General features: G+C 35.7%; 1 protein-coding gene across 4 annotated transcripts in view; it reads right to left on the bottom strand.

Annotated features, from left to right (window-relative positions):
* The window catches only part of FARS2 (phenylalanyl-tRNA synthetase 2, mitochondrial), a 532,084-nt gene that overhangs the window by 352,140 nt on the left and 162,444 nt on the right, over positions 1-17,500 (bottom strand). For all 4 annotated transcript variants that reach the window (XM_047101724.1, XM_047101725.1, XM_047101726.1 and 1 more), the window contains one exon: positions 1,874-2,033. In XM_047101724.1, the coding sequence (XP_046957680.1) occupies positions 1,874-2,033 (160 nt within the window). The remainder of the gene's footprint in view (positions 1-1,873; positions 2,034-17,500) is intronic.

Raw genomic sequence — 17,500 nt, 5'->3', positions numbered from 1 at the left:
AGCAGGCAAAATAAAAAGCTCATCAAAATAAAAAGCTTCTGCACAGTGAAGGAAACAATCAGCAAAACTAAAAGGCAACCAACAGAATGGGAGAAGATATTTGCAAATGACATATCAGATAAACAGTGAGTAGCCAAAATCTATAAAGAACTTATCAAACTAAACACCCAAAAATCAAATAATCCAGTGAAGAAATGGGCAAAAGACATGAATAGACACTTCTCCAAGGAAGACATCCAGATGGCCAACCAACACATGAAAAAATACTCAACGTCACTCATCATGAGGGAAATACAAATCAAAACCACAATGAGATACCACCTCACACCCGTCAGAATGGCTAATATTAACAACTCAGGCAACAACAGATGTTAGCGAGGATGTGGAGAAAGAGGATCACTTTTGCATTGTTGGTGGCAATACAAGCTGGTGCAGCCACTCTGGAAAAAAGTATGGAGGTTCCTCAAAAAACTAAAAATAGAACAACCCTACAACCCAGCAATTGCACTACTAGGCATTTATTCACAGGATACAGGTGTGCTGTTTCGAAGGGACACACGCACCCCCATGGTTATAGCAGCACTATCAACAATAGCCAAAGTATGGAAAGAGTCCAAATGTCCATCAATGGATGAATGGATGGATAAAGAAAATGTGGTATATATACAATGGAGTATTACTTGGCAATCAAAAAGAATGAAATCTTGCCATTTGCAACTACATGGATAAACCTGGAGGGTATTATGCTAAGTGAAATTAGTCAGCCAGAGAAAGACAAAAATCATATGACTTCACCCCTATGAGGCCTTTAAGAGACAAAACAGATGAACATAAGGGAAGGGAAACAAAAATAATATAAAAACAGGGAGGGGAACAAAACAGAAGAGACTCATAAATATGGAGAACAAACTGAGGGTTGCTGAAAGGGTTATGGGAGGGGGGATGGGTTAAATGGGTAAGGGGCATTAAGGAATGTACTCCTGAAATCATTGTTTCACTATATGCTAACTAATTTGGATGTAAATTTTAAAAAATAAAAAATAAAAATAAATTTAAAAAAAGAATAGTAGGAGAATAAAACAGAATCCTAACCATGCTAGGCTTCTGTCTTCTAAACATCTTTTCAAATACAGGTCAAAAATTTTTAAATTCCCCTAACCTTCTTTTTACATCTTTCTAAAAATAAGCAAAATAATATCTCAAGTAACTTAGAAATGGTGAGAGGGATTGGAGGCATCACAGACAAAAGGTTATCCTGGAGATATAACGGAGAACAAGGACTGAAGTGAGAATCCAGGTCTTAAAAAGACTGTTCTTCCTCCAGGAAATTCACTGTGAACCTGTTTGCTATTGATAGTAGTAATCTGTATGTCAACATACAAAATTTTCCACTGGGCCCACTCACATGGTTGAGAATCTTGCCCCATCAATCCAAGTCTGACCTAATGATAGTATGCTAAAAGAATAACACTAATCAACCTATACACTTTCTCTGCACTGATCTTAATCCATTCTCATTCTTATCAAAGGTTGTAATCATTTTTCCTTCTCAAGCTAATTCCATTTTCATGTCCTCTGGCTCCACAAGTGAAATGAACCAGCAAATCTGTAAAGTTCTACTTCACTGAGGACCAGAACCACTAAGCCACAACTTAGACCAAAAAATCTAAACACAACTAGCCTTTTTTTTTTTTTTTAAAGCAGACTCCATGTCCAACGTGGGTCTTAAACTTATGACCCTGAAATTAAGACTCACATGCTCTACAGATGAAGCTGACCAGGCACCCCAACACAACTAGCCTTAATGATTTCAGAAAGATGGTAATTGTTAAATATTTAAGCTCCCAGAAGACAAAGGCAGATGAGTACCTACCATCTCCAAAAAGATGTGTCACAAGCCTGGTAAGCGTTTGCTTAAGGTCAAATTCAACGAGCTTTGTGGCCTCCATGGTATGTGTCTCCTGTTTATAGGCAGAACGAGAACTCTGTTCAAAGAGCTGCAGGCTTTCTCCATCCTTTATGCCAGTAAATAACTGCAAATCAAGAGGAATAAGATAAATAAAGTAAAATAAATAAATAAATAAAAAAAAGTATCCTGGTCAGTCTACATGAAAAAAACATAATATGAGAATAAAATCCATTAAGTCTTCTAGCCAATCAACATACTGGAATTAACATTCATTTGGTACCAACTCTGAACAAAGCACTATGCCACATGTTATGGAGAGTCTTTAGGGAATTAAAAAACACTGTTATGATCTTTTCTCATCTCTTCATTTCAGTTTGGCTTAATTTATAGTCATTTCCTCAAAACAGACATTATCCTCAGTGCTAATACAAATACCACTGAATCAGGTTTTCAGACTCTAAAATTATATCCCTACATCCTACAGTGTCCTTACAGTGTGACCTGAGACTAGGTAAGAAAGTATAATCCAAAAATTAAATTCTGTAATGTTCATGAAGTCAGGAAGTATGCCGGGCTTTGCTTAACCTTGTTATCACCAAAACCCAGGACATAATTTTGCCATTTACTATCCAGGTAAACACAGGCAAGTGTTATGGTAAAGAAATCTTGGGTAATGATTTGTGAAGTAGAAATAATAATACTAAATTAAGATACTTTGTGATAATTAAAATAATACATGAAAAGCATAGAGTACCTGGCACATTGCTATGCCTAAAAAAAAATGTGATTATCATCACAATCATCATTATTTTTTATTATAATTTATTGACAAATTGGTTTCCATACAACACCCAGTGCTCATCCCAACAAAAGCCCTCCTCAATGCCCATCACCCACTTTCCCCTCTCCCCCAACTCCCTATCAACCCTCAGTTTGTTCTCAGGACCCAAGGAAAAAAATAAAGTTACAGACAAGAAGGGAGGCAAACCATACGAGACAATCATCATTATTAATCACAGCTATTATTAGTCATAAGCTGCTTTACCACAAAATAAAGTGTCCCCATCTTTAACAAAATAGATCTTCAGCTAGGAGAGGACTAAAGATGGAGAACTGAGCAAATGAATCTATTATTCTTTCCACCTAATGTCCCATGAAATAATTTTTTTAATGTTTTAATTTAAAAAACTGAGTCAACTGCTGTTTCTAGTAACATTGGGGTGAATAATTAGAACCAAACCTCCTCATATTTCTACTAAAACATACAAAAATTCTTAAAAGTATAGAAGTAACACAATAGGGAGGAATTACTTAAAATTCTACAAGAAAGCACAAAACCAGAAAACAAAACCCAGCATAAGCCAGAGAGAAACACTGAGAATATCTGCATCTCCAAGTATCAACTGAAAAGGTGAACATTGGTCATGACAGCTTACCATGACAAGTAAGGTTAAAGTGAAAAGCCCACAGTATCTGACCAAGTTGGGTTATCAAATAAACAGCCCTAAAGCACTTCCCTCATGATAAGGATGAATACAATAGTAAATCAGTTCTTGTCAAACTTATAGTCAAGGCTCACATTGACCTGGGCAAGACAGAGAACCTCAGGCTGTGAAAATGGACTAAGGCAATTACAGACTGGTAACTCCTCTAAGTGCCAACAAAATCAAATGAAAATCTCAGAAAAAGATTCTACTATCCTATAACTCAAATTAGTCCTATGAGAGCTGAAGACAGTGCAGCTGCCAAAGTCTATGTCTTTCAACACTTACTTTAACAGTAACTTAGAACAACAAAAAGAACAAATAAAACTATTAAACACCATGCTTTCATCACAAAACAGACAATGCCCAACTTTCAAAATGATTGTAAGTTAAAAAGGTAAGGGGAAGAAAAATTGAGGGAAAGAGAGAACAGGGGAAGTAGTGAGGTACTAAGTTTGATCTAAAATAGCCACCAGAAAGAGGAAGTGACCTTAAGTGTGAAACTGCTATGACTATTCTAGGGGATGTGACTAGGGACCACAAGAAAAGGACTGAAAAGCAAGCCCAGGTCAAAGTTACACTCTTCCAAAGGCATGGTTACAATGGAAGAGAAGAAGGTGAAAACAATGAAAGACATCCTTTGACAACTGAGGGGGGAAGAGTAAAAGAGGCAAAAGAGAAAACTTAGGACTCCATAAAATAAAGCAAATCTAAAAACTTAAGAGGATTTATAAAACTATTCCCAACCCACCTTACCAAAAAACAAACAAAAAACCCAAAACAAAAAATTCCACTAAAGACTACACTTTGCCACACTAACAGAAGAGAGCACCAGACAACTATAATTTCCTCTAAACAACCAAAACCCACAAAAAGTAACAGAAGAAAATGAAATAAAGCTACAGAGAATTATTACTACCCCCTACCCCAGAAAATCAGAAAACCATTCAAAACAGATCAATAGATGAAAATCTAATCCTTTCCCCCCTCCCCCCAAAAAAGTCAAGAAGCAGAAGCAGAAGAAAAAGAAGAAGGTAACATACTACTTGAAAAGCAAATTTAATACACTAAACCAAGCATTTGGAGTACAAATAATTGCTTGAGTCAGAAACCCAAAAATTAAGAACAAAACTGTATGAAAAGCAGGAAGAAATGAAAAGAGAGTTGACTGAACTCAGGAAGGAAATAGAAGAAAACTATCTCAGAATGGAAGTCTAAATTGCAAAGTATGCAGGAGGTAACAGCCTCAATGAGGATTTAATAAGGGGCATTAAATAAAAGCAGGAAGACAACCAAGATAAGAACAATGAGGTGAAGAAAGAAAAGTCTGAGAGAAAGTGGTGGAAATAGAAGCCATGCAAAGAAGGAATAACATATATATAATTGGAAGTCCCTAAAGGAGGAGAAACAAAACACTGGAACAGGACTAATGGGCACCAGATAAAATAAGCATCTGAGAAAATGCACCTAGGAGGACAAAACACAAGACATATCCTGGGAAAAACTCTACCAGACTTCAAAGATAAAGAGGAAAAATCTCTTAGGCCTCCAGGCAAAATGACCAAATAAGTTAGAAGGGCAAAGCAATTAGACTCAAATCAGACTCTTGAAAACAACATACAAAGCAGGGCAACAATGCAGCCACGTTTTCAGACAACTCAATAATAAAAAAAAAATTTTTTTAAGTATGGACCAAGAATTTTATATCCAGCAACACTGGCCTTTGAGCATCAGGTCTACAGAAAAAGTTGTAAACATACAAGAACACAGGGGATTTCACATTAATGAGTATTTTGAAGAATTCAGCAAAGAATAAACTTTATTCAAGCACAGCATAATTGGGAAATATTCAACTAAAAAAGAAAAACTACCACATTAATGATGAATAACACATTAATGTATAAAATTGTAGATTTGACACTAAACAAAAGTAGAAATAACAGAACAAGAAATGGAAGGAGAGGGAGAAGTGGCAAGTGGAACATATACACATTGGTTACTGTATACATGATAAGTAATAGTTAAAGAACACTTTAAAACAAACTAGTAAGTTAAATAAGAAAACAGTGAAATAACATTTAAAAAGATGTAAAAATAAAGGTTACTATTAAAACAAAAATATGAATCTTTCTAAAAGGCAAAAAATTAATTCAAAAGGAAAAACACAATAAAACAAAATATATCTGGTGGACAAAGAAATAAGCTGAATATATGGGGCACCTGGGTGGTGCAGTCGGTTAAGCGTCCGACTTCAGCCAGGTCACGATCTCGCGGTCCGTGAGTTCGAGCCCCGCGTCGGGCTCTGGGCTGATGGCTCAGAGCCTGGAGCCTGTTTCCGATGCTGTGTCTCCCTCTCTCTCTGCTCCTCCCCCGTTCATGCTCTGTATCTCTCTGTCCCAAAAATAAATAAACGTTGAAAAAAAAAAATTAAAAAAAAAAAAAAAAAGAAATAAGCTGAATATAAAATAACCATAACTACAAAATACAATTGTGGAGTTGAGACCAAACATATCAGGCATTATCAATACACGTGAATGGATTTGATTCACCTCTTAAAAAAGAACAAAAACATTAAATATGATCACAAAGTAGGACCCAACTAACTACATGCTGTTTACAAGAAACACACCTTAAATAATGTTAAAAATAAAGGAACAAAGTAGAGTATAACAGGCAGAAACAAAAAATTAAGCACAGTAATTACGAAATTAGAAAAGGTAAAATTCAACCAAAAAAAAAAAAACCCACTAGACATGGAAAAGACATATTAATTATCAAGTTTGCAAGTCATTATGAATACACAGTACTAACCAATGTTTACAAATCAAATAAGACAGAAATCACGCTTATTCAGAAAAAAATCCATAGAAGAAGTCCATTTTCCAGTTCATGGCTACCGTGTTGGGAGTCCCTAGAATCCTTGGAATCTCCCCGGGCCTCCAGCAGCATGATCATCTTTGACATGGCTCTGGAAGCTATTATGAGCAAGCAGCCTAGTGGTCAGCCTGGCAAAGGCACACCAGACCCCGATCCTGAGTGGTCACCACCAGTCTTCAGGAGGTGCTAGGCTCATCAGAGTCCCACCATTACCCTCCCTGTAGACCAGGCAGGATGCAGCAAGCAGAAGCAATTGGGTTCTTTCATATCAAAACAGCAAAACATTTAAAAGGAAGTTGAGAGAACCCCACTCTTTACTATCCAAGACACACACAAGCCTTCCTGACACACTATAATCATGTGCGCTGCACCACATGGAAAATAAACTCTAAGCAGCCGGCGGGGAGGAGGGGGGTGGGGAGGAGAGGAAGAAAGGGAAAAAAACTAAAATCCATAGGAGATGAAAAGGACACTTAGAAACACTAATAATATAAGAATTTAATATACCATTCTTACGATAAAATCAAGTAAACAAAATCAACTTAAGAAGATAGAAGAGCTAAACAACATAACTAATAAAGGAAAGTTGATAGCCATATACATATATCTCCCCTGACAATATAAAATACATTTTCTTCTTAAAGACTCGGCAACACATAAGTACTCTCCATAAAGAAGAAATAAGAAGTATGTCCCATTATAAGAAATAATAAGCTCCATTCTGACTACAATACTATAAGCTAAAAGTCATTACCAAAAAATGAAGAGAACACACAGGCCCTTCTACATGGAAACTGAAAGAAAAGAAAAGGAAAAAAATCTTTCAGGCAACAATGGGACAAAGGGACAATATCCGAATACATAAGAAACTTTTTAGAAGTTGACAAAGGGCTAAAACATCACTAGAAAATGGGAAAAAATACAGGAATATACAATTCACTAAAAAAAAAAAAAAAAAAAAGAAATGAAAATGACCCTTAACATATGAAACCTATTCACAAGAGAAATGCCAATTAAAACACGACATATTATTTCTAATCTATGACACCGGTGGAAATGAAAAAGCAAAACATATTCTTCTCGTGAGGCTTGGGAAAATTTGTATTCACACAGACTGTTGATAGAAACAGAAACTGGAAGAACCCATTTGAAGGCAAATTTGGCAATATCTAACAAAAATTACATTCGTGTTCACCTCCTGACCCAATCATTCTACTTCTATTTACCCTGAAGATAAACCTCCGGAACCAATACTTATGTTCATTGTTTTTGTTGTAACATTATTTGTAACAACAGAGCACTAGAAACAAAGAAATGTCCATACATAAGAAAAAAGTTAAATAAACTATGGTCTATCCATACAATGGAGTACTTTGCAGATACAACAAAGAATGAAAATCTCTGAACTAATACACAATGATTACCAAGATACACTGTTAAGTGAAAAAGCAAAGGACCAAAAAAGCATTTATCATATGCTACTTTAAAAAAAATCGATTTTGTGGCTTTTCATGTAAAAAAAAAAAAGGAAAATAATAAAAAAATATACACAAATCTGTTCATTTGTATAAAATAAAACTGAGCAAACAGCATCGAAAAGATGAATTGAAAACTAAAGAGATGAATTTCATAAAGGAAAGGAGGTGGTAACACACTGCAGACTGGGAAGAATCAGTGAGTGGAAATGGAGTCAAGAGAAGGAGGTAGTAGGAGTCGGGGGATGAGACAGAAGTAAGACTTTCTTAAGTAAACTTTTTTGTATAGTTCTGACATTTAGAATCACGGTAATATTTTGTCTACTCAAAAAAATTTAAAATAATAGGGGCGCCTGGGTGGCGCAGTCGGTTAAGCGTCCGACTTCAGCCAGGTCACGATCTCGCGGTCCGGGAGTTCGAGCCCCGCGTCGGGCTCTGGGCTGATGGCTCAGAGCCTGGAGCCTGTTTCCGATTCTGTGTCTCCCTCTCTCTCTGCCCCTCCCCCGTTCATGCTCTGTCTCTCTCTGTCCCCCAAAAAATAAATAAACGTTGAAAAAAAAATTAAAAAAAAAAAAAAAAAAAAAAAAAAATAATAATTAAAACCCACCCAGATGTGGTGAGAACTCAAACTGAAATAATAACAGCACTAATTCTATTCTTACTAAAGGACACTGCCACACTGAAGAGGGTAGAAAAGAACCAACCAAAGTAAATGTGAAAAATTATATTTTAACTATTTCGTTAGACACAAAATTATTAAAGCAAATACTGTATGTGCCAACGTTTCTGAAACTATCTGATGTTCATTCTAGAACTGATCAAGTAAGCAAATACGTTGTGGGTAAGGAGAACCAGGCAATTAACTAACTGTCAAAAAAAAAAAATGAGGAGGAAGACTAGAAAGACTCATGTGATAATGACTGGAATTGGAGGTATCAATATGAATTCATATTTTTTACGCATATACAGATAAAAAAAGAAAATTAGGGGCGCCTGGGTGGCTCAGTTGGTTGAGTGGCCGACTTCGGCTCAGGTCAAGATCTCGCGGTCCGTGGGTTCAAGCCCCGCGTCGGGCTCTGAGCTGACAGCTCGGAGCCTGGAGCCTGTTTCGGATTCTGTGTCTCCCTCTCTCTGACCCTCCCCCTTTCATGCTCTGTCTCTCTCTGTCTCAAAAATAAATAAACGTTAAAGAAATTAAAAAAAAAAAGAAAATTAAATAAAAGTGCATGTAGGGGCACCTGGGTGGCTCAGTTAAGTGTCCAACTCTTGATTTCAGTTCAGGTCATAATCCCACAGCCATGAAATCAAGCCCTGTGCCCCTCATCAAGCACCTCACTAGGCACGGAGCCTGCTGGGGATTCTCCCTCTCTCTCCCTTTCCCTCTACCCGTCCCCTGCTCAAGGTCTCTCTCAGGGAAAAAACAAAACAAAAAGTACATGTACATACACTTACATGTATGTATTGTCCATTGAGGGGACCTAGAAACAATGACCTTCCACTAGCAATAATGGCACTCAAGCCTGGGTTTCTAAACACCATTTTTTAATGAAAAGGCAGGGCTCCTAAAGAAATGAATGATTCCAGGGCTGAGGCAGAGAGAACACACCATGAACCTGAGATACAATGTGGAGCCAAGGAAGGATGAAAACGTGTGAAAAGAAATAGGAGACTGAAGGGGCTCCCAGTGGTCAAATTGGGGTCAACTGAAAAGCCAAATAAATCATTCTAGTAAGGAACTATAACCCACAAAATAAATAAATATCCACAAAATCATACTGATATAAATAGGTGAATAAATACATATGAAAGAAGGTAAAGGCTGGCCTTTCTAATAATAAAATTCTAAACAATAACTTTAGAAGAAATGATGGATTAAAAAAAAATGACCATTTGGCAAACACTAAAGTAGTAATCATTTCAGGCAATAATTCTCAATGAATTCTAAAGTTAGTGGGGATAAATATATTGAAAAAGAGGATATTTATATATAGCTTCAAAGTATTCTCCCACAAGAAACTTATTAATTGCAAAGGGAAGGATAATTACTTTATTGTGCAGAAATCTAATAGATGCCATATTTACCAAGTGATCAAAATTAAAAATTATACATAATGACACCATGTGCCTTTTAATTTAATACACAAATAAGGGCACAAATAACTTATATATAATATATATAATATTACACATATAGTGTTATAAGAGCACAAATAACTTATATATAATGTATATAATATTACATAATATGTATATAATAGTACATATATATAATATTATGTAAATACAGTTACTGTCCCCAAAATAATTACACAAAAAATCAGCAAGGAGTGTCAAGTATTCCTACGGATAAAAATAAAGCATTTTTCCCTAGGAATAAGAACTACTCCAAGGATACATTAATCAGAAAAAAGGAGGAGAGCTGAACTAGTAAGATGAAATGGAAGAAAATATTTCATTAGTACTGGTACAGAGAAAAAAAGAATGAGGTGCTCTTAGTCAAAATGCATATCCAGGTATAAGGTGTTATTATCCCCCCCAAATAAATAACTGACCAGAACTGAAAAAGCCCCAGGTTCCAAAAGATACCTTTTATAATCCATTAAAAGTAAAAATCCTATTACAGGATCTAGCTGGATAATAAAAAAGAAATATTTACTCACAATCATACATTAAAAAAATACACTGGACTAACAATGCCAAGTTATTCAACTGGAGAAGGAAACTGGAGCTGGGTCTTGCAGAGTAACTCTGGAGTAACTAACAAAATACATGAAAAAAGGGCCCAAAGGGTGACAGCCCTGCTCTGTGTCCACTCCAAAAGATGAAGATTAGCCTTTTTATTTTTATTTACTTAATGAGATAAAAATGACACAGAACATTATATGATTTGTAGACAACATTATGACCTCAGGTATGTATACACTGTGAAATGATAACCAAAATAACTTTTGTTAACATTTATCATCACACACAGTTACAAATTCTTGTTTTAATGATGAGAAATTTTAAGATCTACTCTCTTAGCAAGTTTCAAATATACAATACAGTATTATAGTCTACTGCCACCAGGCTGTATATTACATCACCAGGACTTACTTCTCTCATAACTGGAAGTTGTAACTTTTGACCACCTTCACCCATTTTGCCTACCTCCTAACCCGCTGCCTCTGGCAACCAAGAACTTTTTCTCTATGAGTTCAGGGGATTTTAGATTTCACATATAAGTGAGATCATACATATTTGCCTTTTTCTGACATTCCACTAAGCATCGAAAACCCTCAAGGTCCATACATGTTGTAAGAAATAGCACAATTTCCTTCATTTTTGTGGCTGAAAAATATTTGTGTGTGTGTGTATGTGTGTGTACCACATTTTCTTTATGCATTCATCATCAATAGACACTTAGGTTGATTCCATATCTTGGCTATTATAAATAATGCTGCAATGAACATGGGGGTGCAGATACATTTCAAGATAGTGATTTCCTTTCCTTTGGTACAATACCCGGAAGTGGGATTGCTGGATCACGTGGAAGTTCTATTTCTAATTTTTTTGAGGAACCTCCATGCTGTTTTCCATACTGGCTGCACAAATTTGTATTCCCACCAAGAGTGCACAAGGAATCACTTTTTTCCACATCCTCGCCAACACTTGTTACTTCTTGTCTTTTTGATAAAAACCATTCTAACAGGTATGAGGGGATATCTCATTGTGGCTTTGGTTTGTAATTCCCTGATGAGAAGTGATGTTGATTAACATATCATGATTAATCATGTTGATTAATGTGTCTGTTGGCCATTTGTATATCTTCTTTGGGAAATTTTCTATTCAGTTCCTCTTCCCATTTTTAATTGAAATTGTTTATTGACTCTTATTGGTTCTTTATATATTTTGGTTACAAAACCCAAATTAATATTTCTCTTTCTGAAAGTGCGTTATTAGTGTTTAGAAACAAAACAGACTTTTGTATATTGATCTTTCAACTGGCAACTTCACTGAATTAGTTCTAGCAGTTTTTTGGTTGGTTCTTTATGGTTTACTACATATAATATTATGTCATCTGCAAATAAAGATAGTTTTACTGCTTGCTTCCCAATGTGGACTCTTTTTTTGGGCCTTATTGCTTTGGATAGGACTTCCAGTACTATGTTGAATAAAAGTGACAAGAAGTGGCATACTTGTCTAGTTCCTGATCTTGGGGGGAAAAAAAACCTTTCAGTTTTTCTCACTGAGTATGATGTTAGGTGTGGGCTTGTCATATATGGCCTTTATTATGTTGAGGTGGATTCCCTCTGTACACATTTTGTTGAGTTTTTACCATAAATGGATATTGATCTCTGTCAAATGCTTTTTCTGCATCCATTGGGATATGATTTTTATCCTTCATTACAGTGATATGGTATCTCACATTGATTTGCAGACACTGAAGCATCCCTGAATTCCTGCAATAAATTTCACTTGGACATGGTATGAACTTTTGAATGTACTGTTGAATTCAGTTTGCTAATACCTGTGTTAATACTAGTTGGGAATTTTTGCGTCTATGATCATTGGGGTATTGGCCTCTACTATAGTCATACCTCATGTTATTGTGTTCACTTTCTTGCACATCACAGAAATTGCATTGTTTACAAATTAAAGATTCAAAACTTCATTGGAGGAAGTAACGTGTGGTGAAAATAGCAAGAGAACTAGAATTAGAATTGGTGGGGCACCTGGGTGGTTCAGTCAGGTGAACATCCAACTTTGGCTCAGGTCACGATCTTCCAATTGTAGGTTCTAGCCCAACATCAGGCTCACTGCTGTCAGCACAGAGCCCACTTTGGATCCTCGGTCCCCCTCTCCTCTCTCTCTGCCCCTCCCCCACTTGCACGTGCATGCACGCACACTCTCTCTCTCTCAAAAATAAACATTAATAAAAAAAGAAGTGGAACCTGAGGATGTGACTGAACTGCTGCCATCTTATGATAAAACTTTAACAGATGTGGAGTTGCTTCTTATGGATGAGCAAAGAAAGCAGTTTCTGGAGATGGCATCTACTCTGGTGACGATTCTGTGATGACTATTGAAGTGATAACAGGATTTATATTACATAAATTTAGTTGGTAAAGCAGCAGGTTTGAGAAGATGTACTCCAATTCTGAAAGTTGTTCTACTGTGGATAAAATGCTATCAAACAGCATAGCATGTCACAGAGAAATCAACTGTGAAAGGAAGAGTCAACTGATGCTGCAAACTTCATCGTTGTCTTAAGAAAATGCCACAGCCACTCCAACCTTCAGCAACCACCAGCCTGATCAATCAGCAGCCATCAACGTTAAGACAAGACCCTCCATCAGCAAAAAGATTACAACTCATTGAAAGCTCAGAAAATGGTTAGCATTTTTTAGCAATAAAGAATTTTTAATTAGGGTATGTACATTGTTTTTTAGACATAATGTTATTGCATACTTAATAGACTACAGTATACTGTAAACATAAATTTTATATGCACTGGGAATCCAAAATATTCATTAGACTCATTTTACCAAGATATTCACTTTATTGTGGTGGCCTGGAACTGAACTTGAAATATCTCCAAAGAATGCCTGTAATTTCCTTCATTATATTGTCTTTGTCTGCAAACAGGGCAACAGGGTAAAATAAGTAAAAATGCTCCCTCCTCTTCTGTTTTTTGGAAAAGTTTGAGAAGGATTGGTATCAATTCTTCTTTAAACGTTTGGAGGAATTCAGTAGTGAAGCAATCTGGTCCTGTGCTTTTGTTTATAAGGAAGTTCTTGATTACTGTTTCTATCTCCTTATTCATTATTGGTCGGTTCAGATTTTCTATTTCTTCATAATTCAATGTTGGTAGATTATGTTTCCAGGAATTTATCCACTTCCAAGCTGTCCAATTTGTTCACATGCAATTGTTTATAGTAGTCTTATCATTTATATTTCTGTAGTATCAGTTGTAATGTCTCATCTTTTATTTCTGATTTTATTTATATTGAGGCTTCTTGCTTTTTTTTCTTGCTAACTCTAGCTAAGGTTTTATCTATTTTGTTAACCTTTCCAAAAATACAACTCTTAATTTCATTGTTTTTTTTTTCTACTTGTCTTTTCAGCCTCTATCTTGGTTATTTCCACTCTATCTTTGTTACTTCCTTTCTTCTACTAACTTTGGGCTTCATTTATTTTTCTTTTTCTGGTTCTTGAGTTGTAAACTTAGGCTGTTGATAGGAAATATTTTTTCATCCTTAATTTTATATGTTTATCACTATGAACTTCCCTGTTAGAACTGCTTTTGCTGCATCCCATAAGTTTTACTACATTGTATTTCCATTTTAATTTGTCTCGTGACATTTTTTTATTTCTCTTTTGATTTCTTCTTTGACTTACTGGCTGTTAAGTAGCATGTTGTTTAATCTCCAATATTTATGAATTTTCTAGCTTTCATCTTTTATTTATTTCTAGTTTTATACCATTGTGACCAGAAAAGATGTTTGATATTACTTTGTTAAGATTTCTTTTGGGGCCTAACATAGACATGGCCTATCCTGGGGAAAGTTCATCAGTGTTCAAGAAGAATGGGTATTGTGCTTCTATTTGGATGGAATGTTCTATAAATGTCTGGTAAGTACATCTGATCTAATATAGAGTTTTAAGTCCTATGTTTCCTTATTTTTTTTCTGTCTGCATGATCTATCTATTAATGAGAGTAGGATACTGAAGTCCCCTACTATTATTGTATAGTTGTCTATTTCTCCCTTTAGGTGGGTTAATCTTTGCCCGATATATTTAGGTGCTTTTATGTAGGGTGTATAAACATTTATAAACTTTAAATATCCTCTTATTGGATCGACCCCCTTTACCATTACATAATGATCTTCTTTGTCTCTTATTAGTCTTTTCTTAAAGTCTATTTTGTCTTATATAAGTATGATATCCCAGCTTTTACTGGATTTCTATGTGCATGCAATATCTTTTTCCCTTCCTTCACTTTTGGTCTATTTGTGTCCTTAACTCTGCAATGAGTTTATTTATGAGTCTCTTATAAGTAACATATAGTTGAGTGTTGTTTTTTAAATCCATTTAGCCACTTTATGTCTTTTGACTGGAAGACTTCCATTTACATTTAAAATAATTATTGATAGGCATGTACTAATTAACATTTTGTTAGCTGTTTTCTAGTGGTATTGTAATTTCTTCATTCCTTTTTTGTCTTGCTCTCTTCCTTTGTGATTTGATGATTTTCTGAAGTGGTATACTTAGGTTCCTTTCTCTTTCTCTTTTGTGTTGTGTTTTTGTTGTGTGGTTACCATGAGGTTTATATAAAATACAGTAGGGTTGTAAGAATTTATTTTAAGTTGATAACATCTTAAGTTTGAACACACTCTAAAGTTCTACATTTTATACCCCCCATTTACATTTCTAATGTCACGATTTACATCTTTTTATCTCATGCATCCATTAACAAATTATTATAGTTATAGTTATTTTCTAATACTTTTGTCTTTTAACCTGCATAATAAAGTTATAAGTGATTAACCCACCAGCACTAAAACATTAGGTTATTCTGACTTTAACTACATAACTAACTCTATCCTTGAGATTTATACTTTATGTTTTCCTGTTACTAATTAGCACCCTTTTATTTCGGCTTAAGGAAATCCCTTTAACAATTAAGACCACTCTAGATGAACTCATTCAGATGTTTCTTGCCTGTTAAACTCTACCTTTTCTTTAATTCTGAAGGACAGCTTTGCTAAGTACAGTATTCTTGGTTGAGCAGCTTTTTCTTTTGGCACTATGGATATATCATGCCACTCTTGCAAATTTTGCTAATAGTCTTAATTAAGGGGTGGGAGGGTGTGTGGGAGTTCTCTTGCACATAACAAGGTTTTTTTCGTTGCTGTTGTTGCTTTTAAGATACACTCATGTCTGGAACTTAAGAAACAAAACAAACAGGGGTGCCTCAGTGGCTCAGTCAGGTTAAGTGTCAGCCTTCAGCTTAAGTCATAACCTCACAGTTCATGAGTTCGAGCTCCACGTCGGGTTCTGTGCTGACAGCTCAGAGCCTGGAGCCTGCTTCAGATCTGTCTCCCTCTCTCTCTCTGCCCCACCCCCACTCGCACTCTGTCTCTCTCCTTCAAAAATAAAAATAAACATTAAAAAAAATGAAACAAAACAAAGACAAACAAAAATATAGACTCCTAAATACAGAGAACAACTGATGCATGCCAGAAGGCAGGTGGGTAGGGGGGACAGGTGAAATAGGTGAATAGAAGTATACTTATCATTTATGAGCACTGAGTAATGTATAGAATTGTTAAATCATTATATTGTATACTTAAAACTAATATAACACAATATAATTATACTTAAGTTAAAATTAAAAAATTTTTTTTTACAAATGTGTAATAACTATGACCAGTGATGCTCCCAGTCAATTGTACAGCAAACAATTCCATTAAAGTTTGAAACCTGTCAGCTTAGTGATTCACAGTTATGGAATAGACCTGCTTTAGCAGGACAGCCGGCCTGGAGGTTGGAGGATAAGGGCTCTCCATGACCACTATATGATCTTTTGGAAGCCCCTTCCCCTCGGAGCCTGGTCTCTCAGTTAAAGACATTTCATTTTTAAACAGTCTTAGAACAGCATGTACACCAGATCCCCATTATTGGAAACAAACCCAATACTTAAATTACTCCTTGTAACAAACAGATCTATAATATGCATTCTGATAACTGAATATTAATATTAAAATAGAATACAGCAAATGGCAATAAGCAGGAACGTCAGCATTTTTGTTCATTCCTCTTCTACCTCTGGAAATTGAGTTATCTGAAAGATGGATTATTTGATAATGCCCACGTTTGCATACAGACTTTGATTTTTTTTTCCTGTATTTGCTCTAGTGTGGTGGTCCTCAAACTGTAGTTTGTACAAGGTTTGCTATAGATTGTTAATGATTTAAAATAAACAGTCTCTAGTGAAAAAAAATTTTTTTATAAAGATTCTCTCCTTGGATGTGGAGAAACAGGAACCCTCTTGCACTGTTGGTGAGAATGCAAATTGGTGCAGCCACTCTGGAAAACAGTGTGGAGGTTCCTCAGAAAATTAAAAATAGACCTACCCTATGACCCAGCAATAGCACTGCTAGGAATTTACCCAAAGGATACAGGAGTACTGATGCACAGGGGCACTTGTACCCCAATGTTTATAGCAGCACTCTCAACAATAGCCAAATTATGGAAAGAACCTAAATGTCCATCAACTGATAAATGGATAAATAAATTGTGGTTTATATACACAATGGAGTACTACATGGCAATGAGAAAGAATGAAATATGGCCCTTTGTAGAAACATGGATGGAACTGGAGAGTGTTATGCTAAGTGAAATAAGCCATACAGAGAAAGACAGATACCATATGGTTTCACTCTTATGTAGATCCTGAGAAACTTAACAGAAACCCATGGGGGAGGGGAAGGAAAAAAAAAAAAGAGGTTAGAGTGGAAAAGAGCCAAAGCATAAGAGACTCTTAAAAACTGAGAACAAACTGAGGGTTGATGGGGGGGTGAGAGGGAGGGGAGGGTGGGTGATGGGTATTCAGGAGGGCACCTTTTGGGATGAGCACCGGGTGTTGTATGGAAACCAATTTGACAATAAACTTCATATATTGAAAAAATAAAAAAATTAAAAAAAAATAAAGATTCTCTCCTTACTTTTAACTTTTGGCAATTTAATTATAAAGTGTCTTAGTATTCATC

Source organism: Lynx rufus, unplaced genomic scaffold (genome assembly GCF_022079265.1).
Source record: "Lynx rufus isolate CCGP_SWC_20201006 ecotype Redwood Valley unplaced genomic scaffold, mLynRuf1.p SCAF_6, whole genome shotgun sequence".
NCBI lineage: Eukaryota > Metazoa > Chordata > Mammalia > Carnivora > Felidae > Lynx > Lynx rufus.
Note: the sequence above shows the minus strand (reverse complement) of the source record. Positions and strands in the feature narration are given on the sequence as shown.